The sequence below is a fragment of the Hordeum vulgare genome, chromosome 4H (assembly GCF_904849725.1).
Source record: "Hordeum vulgare subsp. vulgare chromosome 4H, MorexV3_pseudomolecules_assembly, whole genome shotgun sequence".
NCBI lineage: Eukaryota > Viridiplantae > Streptophyta > Magnoliopsida > Poales > Poaceae > Hordeum > Hordeum vulgare.
Window position 1 is genome coordinate 548,055,869 of NC_058521.1, and position 15,083 is coordinate 548,070,951.

The 15,083-nt window shown below is 46.0% G+C and overlaps 1 protein-coding gene across 1 annotated transcript; it reads left to right on the forward strand.

The window, feature by feature from the left end:
• Nucleotides 1–8,409: 8,409 nt before the first annotated feature.
• Nucleotides 8,410–11,231, forward strand: LOC123446915 (putative wall-associated receptor kinase-like 16). The gene is made up of 3 exons (XM_045123460.1): nucleotides 8,410–9,407; nucleotides 9,551–9,718; nucleotides 10,082–11,231. The coding sequence occupies exons 1-3, from the start codon at nucleotides 8,522–8,524 to the stop codon at nucleotides 11,155–11,157; spliced, it is 2,130 nt and encodes a 709-aa protein (XP_044979395.1). The 5' UTR covers nucleotides 8,410–8,521; the 3' UTR covers nucleotides 11,158–11,231.
• Nucleotides 11,232–15,083: the final 3,852 nt, after the last annotated feature.

Sequence of the window (15,083 nt, forward strand, 5' to 3'; positions counted from 1 at the left end):
CCCTTAAACCAAACCATACGTTCCTTGGGTCACGTGCAAACTCAGCCCAGTACTCTCTCTCGATTTTTCTCCACTGCGACCCGTCAGCGGGTGCTCTCAACTTCCCTCTTTCTTACGGTCCTCACTGTGTCATCGTATCAACTTGGCATGCTCTTTGTTTCTGAACAGTCGTTTCAACCGTGGTATTATGGGAGCATACCACATCACCTTCGCAGGAACTCTCTTCCTGCGGGGCTCGCCGTCAACATCACCAGGGTCATCTCGTCTGATATTATACCGCAATGCACCGCATACCGGGCATGCGTTCAAATCGTCGTACGCACCGTAGTAGAGGATGCAGTCATTAGGTCATGCATGTATCTTCTGCACCTCCAATCCTAGAGGGCATACGACCTTCTTTGCTGCGTACATACTGTCGGGCAATTCATTATCCTTTGGAAGCTTCTTCTTCAATATTTTAAGTAGCTTCTCAAATCCTTTGTCAGGCACAGCATTCTCTGCCTTCCACTGCAGCAATTCCAGTACGGTACCCAGCTTTGTGTTGCCATCTTCACAATTGGGGTACAACTATTTTTTGTGATCCTCTAACATGCGATCAAACTTCAGCTTCTCCTTTTGACTTTCGCATTGCGTCCTTGCATCGAAAATGACCCGGCGGAGATCATCATCGGCGCATCGTCTGGTTTCTCTTGATCTTCAGCTGCTTCCCCCGTTGCAGCATCATCGGGCACATCGTCTGGTTCCTCTTGATCTTCAGCAGCTCCCCCCGTTGCAGCATCACCGTATTCAGGGGGCACATAATTGTCATCGTCTTCTTCTTCATCGTTTTCCATCATAACCCCTATTTCTCCATGCCTCGTCCAAACATTATAGTGTGGCATGAAACCCTTGTAAAGTAGGTGGGTGTGAAGGATTTTCCGGTCAGAGTAAGACTTCGTATTCCCACATTTACTGCATGGACAACACATAAAACCATTCTGCTTGTTTGCCTCAGCCACTTCGAGAAAAATATGCACGCCCTAATGTACTCGGAGGTGTGTCTGTCACCATACATCCATTGTCGGTTCATCTGCGTGCATTACATATAATTATGTGTGTCAAAATTAAGAAAATCAGACAAATATCTATCTAAAGTAAGAAAATCAGACAAGTATCATAAAGAAGATAAGAACAAGAGGCTCACCACGGTGGTGCCGGCGACGAGATCGGCGCGGGCGATCAACGGTGATGAAAACGAGGACGGGGCCTGACAGACCCCTAAGTCTAGACAAATCTCGAAAAAAATGGAGCTCCTAGGTCGAGCTTCAAGAGGAGAAAGCTTAACTAGTGTGACTCGGGCATTTCATCGAACACCTCATGTGCATAGGAGGTGAACTAGAGCACCAAATGCCCTCTCCTCGCCGGATTAAAAAACCAGAGCACTATGGAGTGCTCTGCCGTGACGGTGGGTATATATAGGCAAGTTATTTGTCCCGGTTCGTGGCATGAACCGGGACTAAAGCCGCCCCTTCCGTCCCGGTTCATGCCACGAACCGGGACCAATGGTTGTGGGCCAGCAGCGAGGACCATTGGTCCCGGTTCGTGGCTCGAACCGGGACAAATGGTTCCACACGAACTAGGACCAATGCCCACGAGGCCCCGGCCGGCCCCCTGGGCTCACGAACCGGGTCTAATACCCCCCATTGGTCCCGGTTCTTCAAGAACCGGGACTAATGGGCTGGCCAGGGCCGAACGATAGCCCTGTTTTCTACTAGTGTATCTTGTAGTAGGGGTCCTAAGCTAGGCATATTGCAGTGATGGTAACATAGACATGGGATTTTGCCACTCTTAGCTTTAAGCAATACATCAAAAAATGATATTCCGTGGCAAAAGCAATAATTTTCCATTTCACTTTTGCCCCTCTTAGCTTTAAGGAATACATCAAAAATGATATTCCATGGCAAAAGCAATAATTTTCCATTTCACTTTTGTCACTCTTAACTTTTGACTATGTATCATAATTGTCGCTTTGAAATTATTGTTTTGCATACAGAATGACAATTATTGTTAAAAGCTAAAAATGGTACAGATGAAATGTTAAATTCTAGAGTGAAATAAGTAAAGTAGGAAAAAACTAGAATGATAAAAACAAAGTTTTCCCAATTTGTATTGCCGGTGAATTCTGTTAGGAATGGGCAACTGACATTCACACGGGGCCAAGGGCCAGTACTTATACAAGTGAAAACCCCTGATACAATGGGGATATACACCAAAGGGACTATACACATCTAACACCCCCCCACACACACACACACACAAACTCATGGTGGGTCAACAACACTGAATTTGGAGAGAAAGAACCCATGCTGCGCTCGAGTTTGTGCCTTCGTGAAGAAGTCCGCCAACTGTAACTCAGAGGGCACATAGTGAAGAGCGAGATTCTGATCCTGCACGACAGCACGCACAAAGTGGGCATCCACACCGATGTGCTTGGTGAGCTCATGCTTCACCGGATCTCGCGCGATACTGAGAGCACCTGTGCTATCGGACAATAAGGGAGTCGATGTAGTAGCAAACACACCAAAGTCCTCAAGTAACCATCGTAACCATATCACCTGAGCTGTCAGCATAGCCATCGCACGCAACTCAGCCTCGGTACTGGAGTAACAAACTGCAGTCTGTTTCTTGGTCTTCCAGGCAATGAGAGAGCCACCAAGAAAAACACAGTAAGCAGATAGCGAGCGGCGATCAGAGGGATCACTAGCCCACGTAGCATTAGAGTAGGCCTGGAGCTGTAGTGAGCTGGAGCGGGGAAAGAAAAGGCGATGAGAGATCGTGCCACGAAGATATCATAGAACACGGAGGAGGTGACTATAGTGGACAGAGTGGGGGATGCAACAAACTGACTGAGAATGTGGACAGGATAGGAGATGTCAGGACGCGTCACAACAATATAGACAAGGCTCCGAACGAGGTGACGATAGCGAGTGGGATTAGAAAGAAGATCACCGTCAGTAGCACGAAGCTGAACATTGAGCTCCATAGGAGTCACAACAGTGCGCTCATGGAATCAAAAGAACCTTTGGTACATCATGCACGCTTGTGTGATCGTGCATAACATGATCATCGAGAATGAGCGTGGCCAAGATTTAGACTACTCTCACTATGAGTTCTTGGGACATCTCGTGCGAGTGTGCCGTAGGGCTGTCATGGTGGCCTGGTTTGTTGCCTCCTATCACGCCATTTGACGTGCCGAAACGTATGACGATCTTCAGAACGATCTAATCGATGAGTGGTGGGAATGGAATGGCCGACAAAACGAGTGATTTGTATGTTTGATATTGTATGTGTGATGTTGTATTCTTGAACTATTTGATGTATTGGAAAACAAATTATTTGTTTGAGTTGTAATAAAACTGAACTATTTATTGTTTATTTATTTTTTTATGTGTTTGATCTTTTTGATTTTATTTGAAGTGTCAAATGTTGTTTGTGTTGAGCACACGTCGATGTCTATTGGAGCGGTTCGTGCGCGCTACATTTTGCAGTGGCCGTCGCTCTGCGGCGCGTAAAAAATCGCTATTTCGTCGTTTTATCCGTATTTTGACGCGCACTCGCGCGGTGTTTGTTGGAGATGTTCTAAGGCTGGTCGTAATGGGAATATCATAGATAGTATCATGCATGCCAACTAGGCAATTTTGATGAGGTGGCATAGAATTAAATGAAGAAAGAGAGGGTTGAGTATCATATCATGATACCGTATCATATTAAATGTTGTGTTACTATGTGTCATGCATGGCAATAAATGACCTATTCTATGATACTAACATATGATACTATGCATTACTGGTGTAGTATCATACACTAGTATCATATACATGATACTAGTATATGATACTCCACGTTACAACCAGCCTGAGGGGCGGACCTATTTACGGAATGTATGTGGAATATAAATAAGCTGTGCGAACAAGAAACTAATAGCTAGCTAATCTTCACCACCAAAAAGGCTTGTGCAGCAGGAAGCACTCCTGGGTTCCGCGAGTAATGTGTTTGTCCTTGCATGTAATTTAGCTTTATTCTCTCTCTTATCTTGATGAAAAGACAAAGACATGCAACATTCTTGCATGTTCATAAAAAAACTAGCTATTAGTTCCTGTTTTGGTCTGCAGTTAGCCCTTGTGTACTCCAGTTTTAGTTAGTTCCGACTGTCCCCGTCGTGTTTTCTTTCGGCCTCTTTGGGGCTTGTAACTGTAGTTTTTTATATAGTTATACTTACTTTGAATGGTCTTAGTGTAAGTTAATTAAGAACACTTGATGCGACCTTCGTCTTAAATTAGCTTGTAACAACAGTCCTGAACAGAAGACAAACAAACAACAAATGATCTTGAACTTTAGAGTACAATATAATCACTGTGCTATGCTCGAAAGATGCACAGTGCAGCCTCAATCATTAGTATTACACATCAGTTCCAAACTGTATGGCCGAGCAACTAGCTAGCAACTAAAAATGAAACCCTAAAAAGCTTGTACGGGAAGCGCTACGGTGTTCCTTGAGCGAAAGAATGCCGGCATTGGAAGCATGCTCGGCTCAGGCGATGCGATGAAGCTTGGGCCAGAGAACATGGGGCCTATGCGCGGAGCCGTAGGTTTCAGAACCATCGCCGTTGTGTTGTCCACTTGTCCTCCTGGTCCTCCTTGTTGCCCGTCCAGCTCTTGGCGGCAGCTTGTTCCGAGCGAAGCTTCTTGTGCGTGTCCCAGCGAGCAGCGGAGGACGCGCGGCTTGCCGTCAGCGTCTTGTTGATATCCCACCTCCCGCATGAGGATGCCCTGCTGGTGCTGCTTCGCCGGCTTGACGACGATGACGAAGTGCAGCTGCTGCAGCATGACGAGGCTGGGGTCTTGGGCTTCTTGTCCTTCTTGTGCGCGTCCCACCTCTCAACGGAGTCGGCGCGTCCGGGCATGGTCTTGGAAGCAAACGAAGCAGGTAGGATGATGAGGCAGGGCCGCGTCGGCGGGATTGGGAGGAGACCCGGGAGAAGGGACGCGGCTGTTTTGGCCATTGCTCGCTCAACTGAAGACATAGGTTACCTCTCTTGAATCTTGATCCAAAGAGACACCAAGCGCTTTCACTTTGAGAGGAGGAGGCGCCTTGGGTTGGCCGGAGAAGGAACAGACGATCTGATGGGATGGAGTTGGGTGGGTGCGTGCGTATATATAGATCACCGGCCAATCCTTCAGGGGACGCCGGTCAAACCGAGTCGGGCTGCAAGGCATGTCTCCCGCAGTACGCGACTCCATTCCGTATAGGCAATCCGACCGGCAGCGGGGTTGAAATGTTGAATCCACACGTACACACAGTTGGGCGTGCACGTACACAGTTCTAGTTCTTTCTCTTTTCTTTTTTCGAATCAATCAATAATTTCAATAATTTCTCTTTATTAGTGTTATCTATAATTTTACAAAATTTTAATTAGGGAACATAAAAAAATCTAATGATTCCCGATGAACGCCTCGATCATCGTCGTTTTTTGTTACATGAATCTTGAAGCAGCATATGGTCCACGGTATTTTAAAAGACCCGTTTCCTAAGACAAAGCTTCATGTGAATGCATTTCCAATATATCTCTTCATCTGCTACAGGGACGAAGCTATAGTATGTTCGATGGGGTCAATTGACCCCAATGCTTTTGAGTATTTGAAGGTAACTACGTCTAGCAATACTGCGTCTGAACTCATCCAAAAAAATTATTTGACCCCAGCCCAACACCTAATGTCCAATTATTCATAGAAAGATAAAAAAAACTATCGTGGTGTACACCTTTACAATTACAAAGCGCCAACACACAAGACCCTTGGCCCATAAGACGTGGCTTAGGCTTACACAGGTACATCCGTACGTGTCGACGATTGGTCTCCAATACACAACCCATGTAGATGTATACGAGTAACGTCGTTTCTTGGCCATCGTGTGGTCGGCTCTTCGTCGCATCGCCTTCGCCTATTGCCCTAATCGCTGACAGCGGCGATCCTTGATCTTCAAGGGTGATTTCAGCCGGCCGGCCGCCGCTGCAGCATAATCTTTAATCTCCGATTGTTGGGAATTCTCAGGTAGGTACACCAATCTCTTTCTGAGTTTCTCGTTCTCACGCATTAACAACTCCTTCTTTCCGGATGACTAATTAGTAAGTTTTGGTTTATCCATTTATTTTTTTGCTGCATCTAGGAGGCTAGTACTAGAAGGATATGGACAGATTTCTGCTGAAACAAAGTGGAACAGAGACTGATCTGTAGGGAATTCAAGGCCAGTTAGACTAAGGCAATATCACGCACCAAATATTGGTACTACTACTACTACAGGAGGCATTAATTTCGATGAACTTCCTTTTGAGCCGGCTAATCGAAAAAGAATATCATAATACACTAAGAATCGAAAGAAGCAAGATGAGATCAGAACAATATATTTAACTAGAGGACCTTATAGGCCACAAGAAGGCTTTATATATCCGCAAAAGACCATCGAAGGATTCGAGCGAAGATTCAAGCCAGAATGGTATAAAGATTATCATTGGCTAGAGTACACTGATAAAGTGCATAAGGCATTTTGTCAATGTTGCTATTTGTTTAGGGATTGATCGACAGATACAATGAAGTAAATTCTGCATTGCTTATTCACATGGCTTCTTTAAATTCAAAAAACTCTTTCGCTGCTTTTAACCTAGAGAGTTTGTTGAAGCTAGCTGAGTTTTATCCTCAGGATTTCGATTCATCAAAATTGATTGACCCCACTGATCATTTTTTCTAGCTTCGTCAAAATTGATTGACCCCACTGATCATTTTTTCTAGCTTCGCCCCTGATCTGCTACACTCACTTGGCTCCCAACACCCGCGTTGCGGTCTCACTCTCTTGATTGACAACACTAGCGCGATGCAGTTCATCATAGTGATCAAAGTAGAGAAGCTCAATCTCCAGATCAACTATGACGGAGATCGTGTTCGCACATGTGTGGGAGGAGGAAGGGAAGCATGTGGACTTGGATGGACTGGACACGATGCATCGATGTATAATGTGACGTATGTATATATGCTAAATCTAGAAAACTAGAGAAGGATGGATCAATGATTAACTCGCATAAGCAAAATAAGATGGATTAATGAGTTTTTTTTTGAACAACCACATGTTTCATTAATCGAAATTAAGTTACAATAAGCATCACACGTGAAAACTAAAAGACAAACCGGGATAAAATGATTATCCTGAATTTGCAGATAAAAACATAAAAGATCGAGAAATACAAAACGATCCCTAGGGTTTCCTGCAACCACCGTAGCGAACGGCCGCCGCCCAACTCCAACGCCACCGAGGCGAACGCCGGAAGAGACGTCGAGCCTCCACCATCCCAAGATCCGAGAAAGCACCATCACCAACAAGGCTTTGTGAGTCGATGAACAGGTCCGCTGCACGCAGCAAGGCACATGTCGTTGTGGCGCGTCGATCGGGGGACGTCCTCGTGTTGTCTTGGACCAAGATTTGTCGCCTCCCATCAAAGTTGGAGAGGAACGGCATATCCACCACCTTCGGACCGACATCCTCGCTCCAGAAGAACCACCTCGCCCCGGCCGTCAGCGTCGTCGCGAATAACCACGAACGCCAGCGACAGACCGAGAAACTGATCTCGCCAGATCTGAAGAACAACGAAAAGACCAAGCTGGCGATCTGAAGGACCGAGCAGCACACGTTGCCACAACTCCAAGACGCCGCCGTGAAGGTCGCCGCCAGTGTGGGAATAGAGTTGAGACAGATTTATTTGCCCGGACGCTGCTCTCACCACCCCAACGGCGTCCCAAGAAAACACTAGGTCAACCCTAACTACAAGTCGGCGAGACATAGTTAATTCTCATCTAGATGGCATAACCCCTTATTTATTCGGCCCGCAACGTGTATTGACCATTTCCACACGCAGTGTGTTGAAGAGAGGTTAGAGCATGGTTAATAGTATAGTCAACTGCTGGCTATAACCAGTCTTATATCCCCTCTTATAGCTAGCTTGTACAATAGTTAGTTTAAAAGGATACTATTTTTATCATATATGACCCACCTTTCATTCTCACAAAGCACTTAGGAGCACGTGCTAGAGCTGGCTCTTCACGAAGAGCTCGCTTCCCTTCTCTCTCATCCAACTCAGCAAAAATATAGTATTTTAATCCTTACAGTCTGCTGATTGTACGTTATTATACTTGCTCTCAAGAAGTTATGTCATGTCTCAGATAGACAGCTCCGTTCCCTCGAAAAGAAAAAACCATAGACAGCTCCAGGCGAATAATGGTTCTATCTGACCTACAGTACACGATTGTCTCGCCGTGTACTCCCCGTCAACGAAGCTGCTGGTAAGGACGTGTCCTCCTTGCATTTGCTGCGCTCTGCGTTGTTTTCTTGACATCTTCCGTCGATCACCGATATCAATCCAAGTGCTCTGCCCAGACGCTAAAGGCGGTCCATCCAGATCCAGGCAGCCACCGCTTAGCTTTGACTGCAGAAAGAATGGCAATGCTTGCAGTTCTGCTATTGCTGGCAGCGCCGCTGCTTCCACCCACAGCAGCGCCGGGGTGCCGGCGGCAGTGCGGCAACGTGACCGTCCCCTACCCCTTCGGAATCGGAGCGCGCTGCCACCGTGGCGAGGACCGTGGGTTCCGGCTCGAGTGCGACGACACGCGCCACCCACCGCGGCTGACCGTGGCCGGCTACGGCCACGAGGTCGTCGCCATCTCGCTCGCCTCTGCCGAGGCCACCGTGCTGCTCAACGCCAGCCGCGCCTGCTACGACCGCACCTCCGGCTCCGGCCGCGTTCTTGGCCGGCGGGAGTACCCCATGGCCCTCAACGGCAGCGCCTTCCTCTTCTCCTCCATGAAGAGCAAGTTCGTGGCCATCGGCTGCCCGGACCTGGCCTACTTCGTGGACGACGGAGGGTACTACGTGACCGGGTGCATGTCGGTGTGCCGGCCGTCGGCGCGCGCGCTGCCCGGGTCGTGCCGGGGCGGCGACGGCTGCTGCCAGAGCAACATCCCTCTGGGGCTGGACTCGTACCGCCCGCACGTCCGCAGCTTCGGCCGGCGCCAGCAGCAGCAGGGAGGCACGTTCCTGGCTAACTCCACGGGCTGCGCCTACGCGTTCATGGTGGACGCCTGGTGGTTCTGGTACGCCGGCTCCCACTTCAACAGGACCGGCGACTTCGCCGTGCCCGTCGTGCTGGACTGGGCCATCAGAGGCGCCGGGGGCTCCTGCGCCGCCGTGCGGGAGAACGCCACCGCCGCCTACGCGTGCCGGAGCGCGCACAGCGTGTGCCTGGACTCGAGCAACGGCCCCGGGTACGTCTGCAACTGCACCAGCGGCTACGAGGGGAACCCATATGTCGTCGGCGGCTGCAACGGTACCACTCCAACTCCAATACTAGTACTATGTTCCCGGAATTCTTGTCTCGTCGATCAGTTCTTGCTCATCTGTGGCTTGACATCCTCTTCTGATTTTTTTGTCGAACTGACGAATTTTCTCATACTATAACTCAAACGGAAGACTTGGACGAATGCGCGCGACATGATTTGTACCCGTGCTACGGTGTGTGTAGCAACACGCCAGGCAGCTACCTCTGCACATGCCCCAAGGGGTGGAGTGGAAACGCTACCGTGCAGGATGGTTGCCACCAACAAGACAAATTCACATTGGCGCTGAAGGCCGTCACAGGTAGAATAGAACAACATGCTTCAGTCGTTAGGTTTTGTTTGAAAATACTTGAATTTGACTGAAATTCACAGGCATTTTAGTTCAGAGATACTCCATCCGTTCCTAAATATAAGTATTTTAAGCGATTTCACCAAGGGGCCACATACGAAGCAAAATAAGTGAATCTACACTCTAAAGTATGTCTATATACATCCGTATGTAGTCTTTTAGTGGAATCTCTAAAAAGACTTATATTATGGAACGGAGGGAGTACTAATAAAGTCAATTTTATTCAGGAAACAGGGAAAGAAGTCCTTATACATGACTAGAGTCTAGCTACATTGTACTAGTAAAATCGTTTGTAATCATGAACAATTTGTTCAGGTGTAAGCATAGGCGTGTTCCTGGTGATCCTGGCGGGCTTCTGGGCACACCTGAGTCTTCAAAAGAGGAGGATGCTCCGAGCAAAGCAGAGGTTCTTCGAGCAGAACGGTGGACTCCTCCTGCAGCAGCACCTGGGTTCACTGGCCAGCTCCGGCGTGGCATTCAAGATCTTTTCCGAGGAGGAGATCAAGAAGGCCACCGGCAACTTCGACGATGCGCGGGTCCTCGGCCGAGGAGGCAACGGTGTGGTCTACAGGGGCGTCCTCCCCGGCGTCGGCGGCTCCACCACCGTTGCCATCAAGAGGTCGAGGGTGGCGGATGAGAAGCAGCTCAAGGAGTTCTCCAAGGAGATGCTGATACTCTCGCAGATCAACCACAGGAACGTCGTGAAGCTGCTCGGATGCTGCCTCGAGGTCGAGGTGCCCATGCTCGTCTACGAGTACGTCCCCAACGGCAGCCTCCACCGCTACATCCACGGCGACGGCAAGAGCGAGGCGCCCATGCCGCCGGGGGAGCGCCTTCGCGTCGCCGCCGAGTCGGCGCACGCGCTCGCGTACATGCACTCGTCTGCCTCGCCCCCGATCCTGCACGGCGACGTCAAGTCCGCGAACATCCTGCTCGACGGCGAGCTCACCGCCAAGGTCTCCGACTTCGGCGCGTCAAGGCTCGCGCCCGTCGACGAGGCACAGGTGGCGACGCTTGTCCAGGGAACCTGTGGGTACCTCGACCCAGAGTATCTGCTCACGTGCCAGCTGACCTGCAAGAGCGACGTGTACAGCTTTGCGGTGGTGCTGCTGGAGCTCCTCACTGGGAGGAAGGCGTTCTGCCCGGACGGCCCTGAGGAGGATGACACCAGCCTTGCATTCTCCTTCGTCACGGCTGTGCAGGGGGGGCGGCACCGGGAGATCATGGACGGAAATGTCAGGGAGGAGCTCGGGGTCGAGGTGATAGACGACGCCGCGGAGCTGGTTATACGGTGCCTGAGCTTGACCGGGGAGGAGAGGCCGACAATGATGGAGGTTGCTGACAAGATCGAGAGATTGAGAAACTGCGCATGCAGAAATGCAACCGTGTAGATAGAAAAAAATACTCGTAGGCAGATGTATAATTATTTTCTCTGTTCCTAATAGCATCTTCAACAGACGCACAACACGTGACGCGTTAAAATCTGGTTTGCGGCGCGTCCATCATTGAATTTGGCGCGACGCACAGCCGCGCTGAAATGCAGCGCGCGCGAACAACCGGCGCCTCACATTTGTTACAATTTGGACATAAAATAAATTTCACACGTTCATAAAATAAAGACATGACATATAATTTAAATCATAAACATCATTCAACTAAGTTTAAAATAAATAGTTTAATTTATTATTACAACTCAAACAAATAGTATCATGAAATACAACAAATAGTTCAACAATACAACATCAAACGCACAAATCATGATGCTCTTTGACGACCATTCCAAGCCCACCACTCCTCAATGAGATCATTCTTGAGTTCATTATGCGCTGCTGGACGCCTAATGGCATGATAGGAGGCAACAAAACGGGTCACCCTTTCAGCCCTTCGCCACACTCGCACCGAATGTCCCAAGAGCTCATACTGAGAGCAGTCTACATCTTGGCCATGTTCATTCTTGATGATCATGTTGTGCATGATCACACAAACGTGCATAATGTACCAAAGCATTTTTTTAATCCCAAAATCTCCCTATATCAAAAGACCCCACCCTACCGATCCTTTGAGCAAACAGTTTTTTCTTACGGAGAAAAAGCGCGCGTCGGATAGTTTTCTACCTAAATGGGATGCCCTAGAAGCCCAATTAACCACATGCCTTCAAAAAAGTTTCCAGAACAGCGGCCTATTAGGACAGCCAGTCCAGATCGCGTCAAAAAAAACTTAGAGGAAGATCTGACGACCAAAAACTAATCTAGCGCAAATCCGACGGCCGAAAACATCAAGGGCCTAAGAGAGCTCGCTTTAGGCTCAGTTTTACTGTCGTAAATACCCAATGCAGTGTACACACGTCTCCCCTTAAATGTAAACGCCCTTTGTTTATTATCTACAATACCCAAGACAACCTTTAGGTCTCTCCTTAAATGTAAATGTCCTTTCTTTATTATCTAAATACCCAAGATAACCTTCAGTTATTTCCTTTGAGACTACTCATAATAGGAGTAACATAGAATAATAACATACATATGTTACTAGTCTAAGTTACTATCTTTATAGTGGTTAATAACATAGAAGTACTCCCTCCGTTTCTAAATATAAGACCTTTTAGAAATTGCACTATAAACTACATATGGATGTACATAGACATATTTTAGAGAATAGATTCACTCATTTTGCTCCGTATATAATCTCTTAATGAAATCCCTAAAAGGTCTTATATTTTGAAACGGAGGAAGTAGTAACATTGAGCCTTTTATTTATTAGCCTATAGACCCATCTTGCCTTGATATCCGCTATGTTATTTTTACTATGAGGCTTCCTCCAATGCAAAGGTGCTAAGTGAGGTGCTAAAAGCATTAAATATGTTAAGCAACCATAATCTCAAATGCATTGGTGCTTAGTTTGTTGTTGCTAAGGTTGTCTCGTTTAATTGGTTAGCAACTAAAGTCTTGCATGCATAGGCTAGTTTCCTTCATTTTTAATATTTTGCATAGGTTCCCGTGACTAGCACCGTTTCCTCCTGAGGACACTAAACTCTTCTCTCTTTTCTTAATTAGATTGCCACATAGGATTTTTTGCCTTGTTGGCATGCTTAGCACCTATTCAAAGTGGAGCATTGGGAGCAGACTGAGTAACATGCTAAGTTACTCAATTTCTTTCATCTCATTAATTAGTTGCCACCTCATGTTTCTTGCTTAGGTGGCATCTATGTTACTATCTATGTTACTTCCACTGTGGGTAGTCTAACACAATCTTGAAAACCTTCCGCCCTCGAATCCTTCCTTTTATACTCACAATTTTGAAATAGTACATACTTAATTTATTCTATTTATAGACAATCCTCAATTCCTTCCTTTAATATACAACCATCCGTTATTTCCTTTAATAGACTGTCCTCAATTCCTTCTTTTTAATAAACAACCATCAATTCCTTTCTTTAATATGCATCTTGCTGATTACATGACACTTGCTAACATATATGTGTGTGTTTGGTAGCATTCCCAACCTAACATGGTTCTTCTTCTTTAATACATGCTGAGTATAGACATGTTGAGTACATGCATTTGCTGTTGTTTGGTAATGATGTATGTGTGCTAAGCTGAGAATTTGTGTGGCAGTTTGCATCTGTTTAGACATGTCGATTAGTACTGTAGCAACACGTATTTTCAAAGATGTGAACAAAACATTTCAAAAATGTGAATAATTTTTTGAAACATGGAAAATTAATATTTTTTTGAAATTCTTAATTTTTTTTGAATTTACGCAATTTTGAAAGTTTGATCATTCTAAAAATTTGAACAAAATCTGAAGTCTGATTTTAATTCAGAATTAAATTTCAAATATTTTTTGAAAGTAAAAAAAATGAAATTCTGTAAAAAAAGTATTTTATTAAATTTTTAAAAATTGGATAGTTTTTGCAAATTTTAAAAATATGAACATTTTTTTGAAAATGTGAAGAAATTTTGAAAATATGAACAATTGGTATTCTAAACATTTTCGAAACACATTGTCGCTCAATTCGCTCATTCATGTTGACCAGCGAATAGCTGTTGGGATGTTTTTTCTTCGTGCATGCTAAGAGAGTATTTGAGCTGAGTTTGTGCAGGCTGGAGAGGCCCCATGCAGGCTATCAAATATCCAAAAGTGAGTCGAAAAGGGAACTTTTGAGCTCCTGCGTTCTCTATGCACTCTATCAAACACATCTTATAAGGCTGGTCGTAATGAAGAGTATCATATATTAGTATTATTCATATGATAATAATCTATAATACCACCTTCCTAATACATAATATCATATGTTAGTGTTATGTAATAATAACATAACATTTATTATGATGCGGTATCATGATATGATATTTATTCTTTTTTTATTTAATTGAACGCTACCTTATTAAAATTGTCTAGTTGGTATGTATAATACTAATTATGATATTTCCATTACGACCAGCCTAAATCTGTAATCATCGGTTCAAAGAAACGATGTTTTTTTTTGAACCGGGCAACCCCTTTTCCATTACTCACATAACGGAAATACAAAGTTTAAAGTTTGAAAAAAAGGAAACCAGAAAAAGGGGTGCGAGTTCAGAGCATTCTTGGAAAACCTACACATAGACACTCGTCATCGAGAAGCCTATCGTAGGGCAAAAACCCAAGAACACCCATACCACGCACAGACCATCTGCAAAGTTTATAGGAGAACTGCAAGTAGATACTACACAGGTCATCGCCTGAAATCACTCCACGCAGGGAGGCCACCACCAAACCACTAAGAGCCACCAGCTATATCAATCAACAACCCTCCTCTGGGGCCGCACAGATCCTCAGCATGTTCGACGCGTTCCTCTTCAGCATCTTCGCCCCCCCGCTCCATCGCCAGTTTGTCTTCCCCTGTTAGGAGTCCTGCCCAATATGTCAGGAATCCACAAGCAGAATAAACCACATCAAAAGGGGACCCCAACTTCTTCTTCTCAAATGTCGCGCAATTGCGGCAATTCCACAATGCCCAACAGATAGTAGCCAAACCACAAGTATAAAACCTAACACCATTAGGCATATAGGCAAAGCACCAAGCATAAAAGTGCCAAAGATTATCAGGACTATTACTGGTCCCAAGTATACATCCCACTGTTCTCCATACCACTCTAGCCACAGGGCAAGAAAAGCACAAGTGTTGTGAAGTCTCCCTTTCTGAACAAAAGGAACATCTAGGGTTACCTTTCCATTTCCTCCTACGCATCACATCTCGTGTTAGAATAGCATATTGAAAAAGCTGACATAAGAATTTTGAATCTTAAGAGGCAACTTTGCACTCCAGATCCATCGG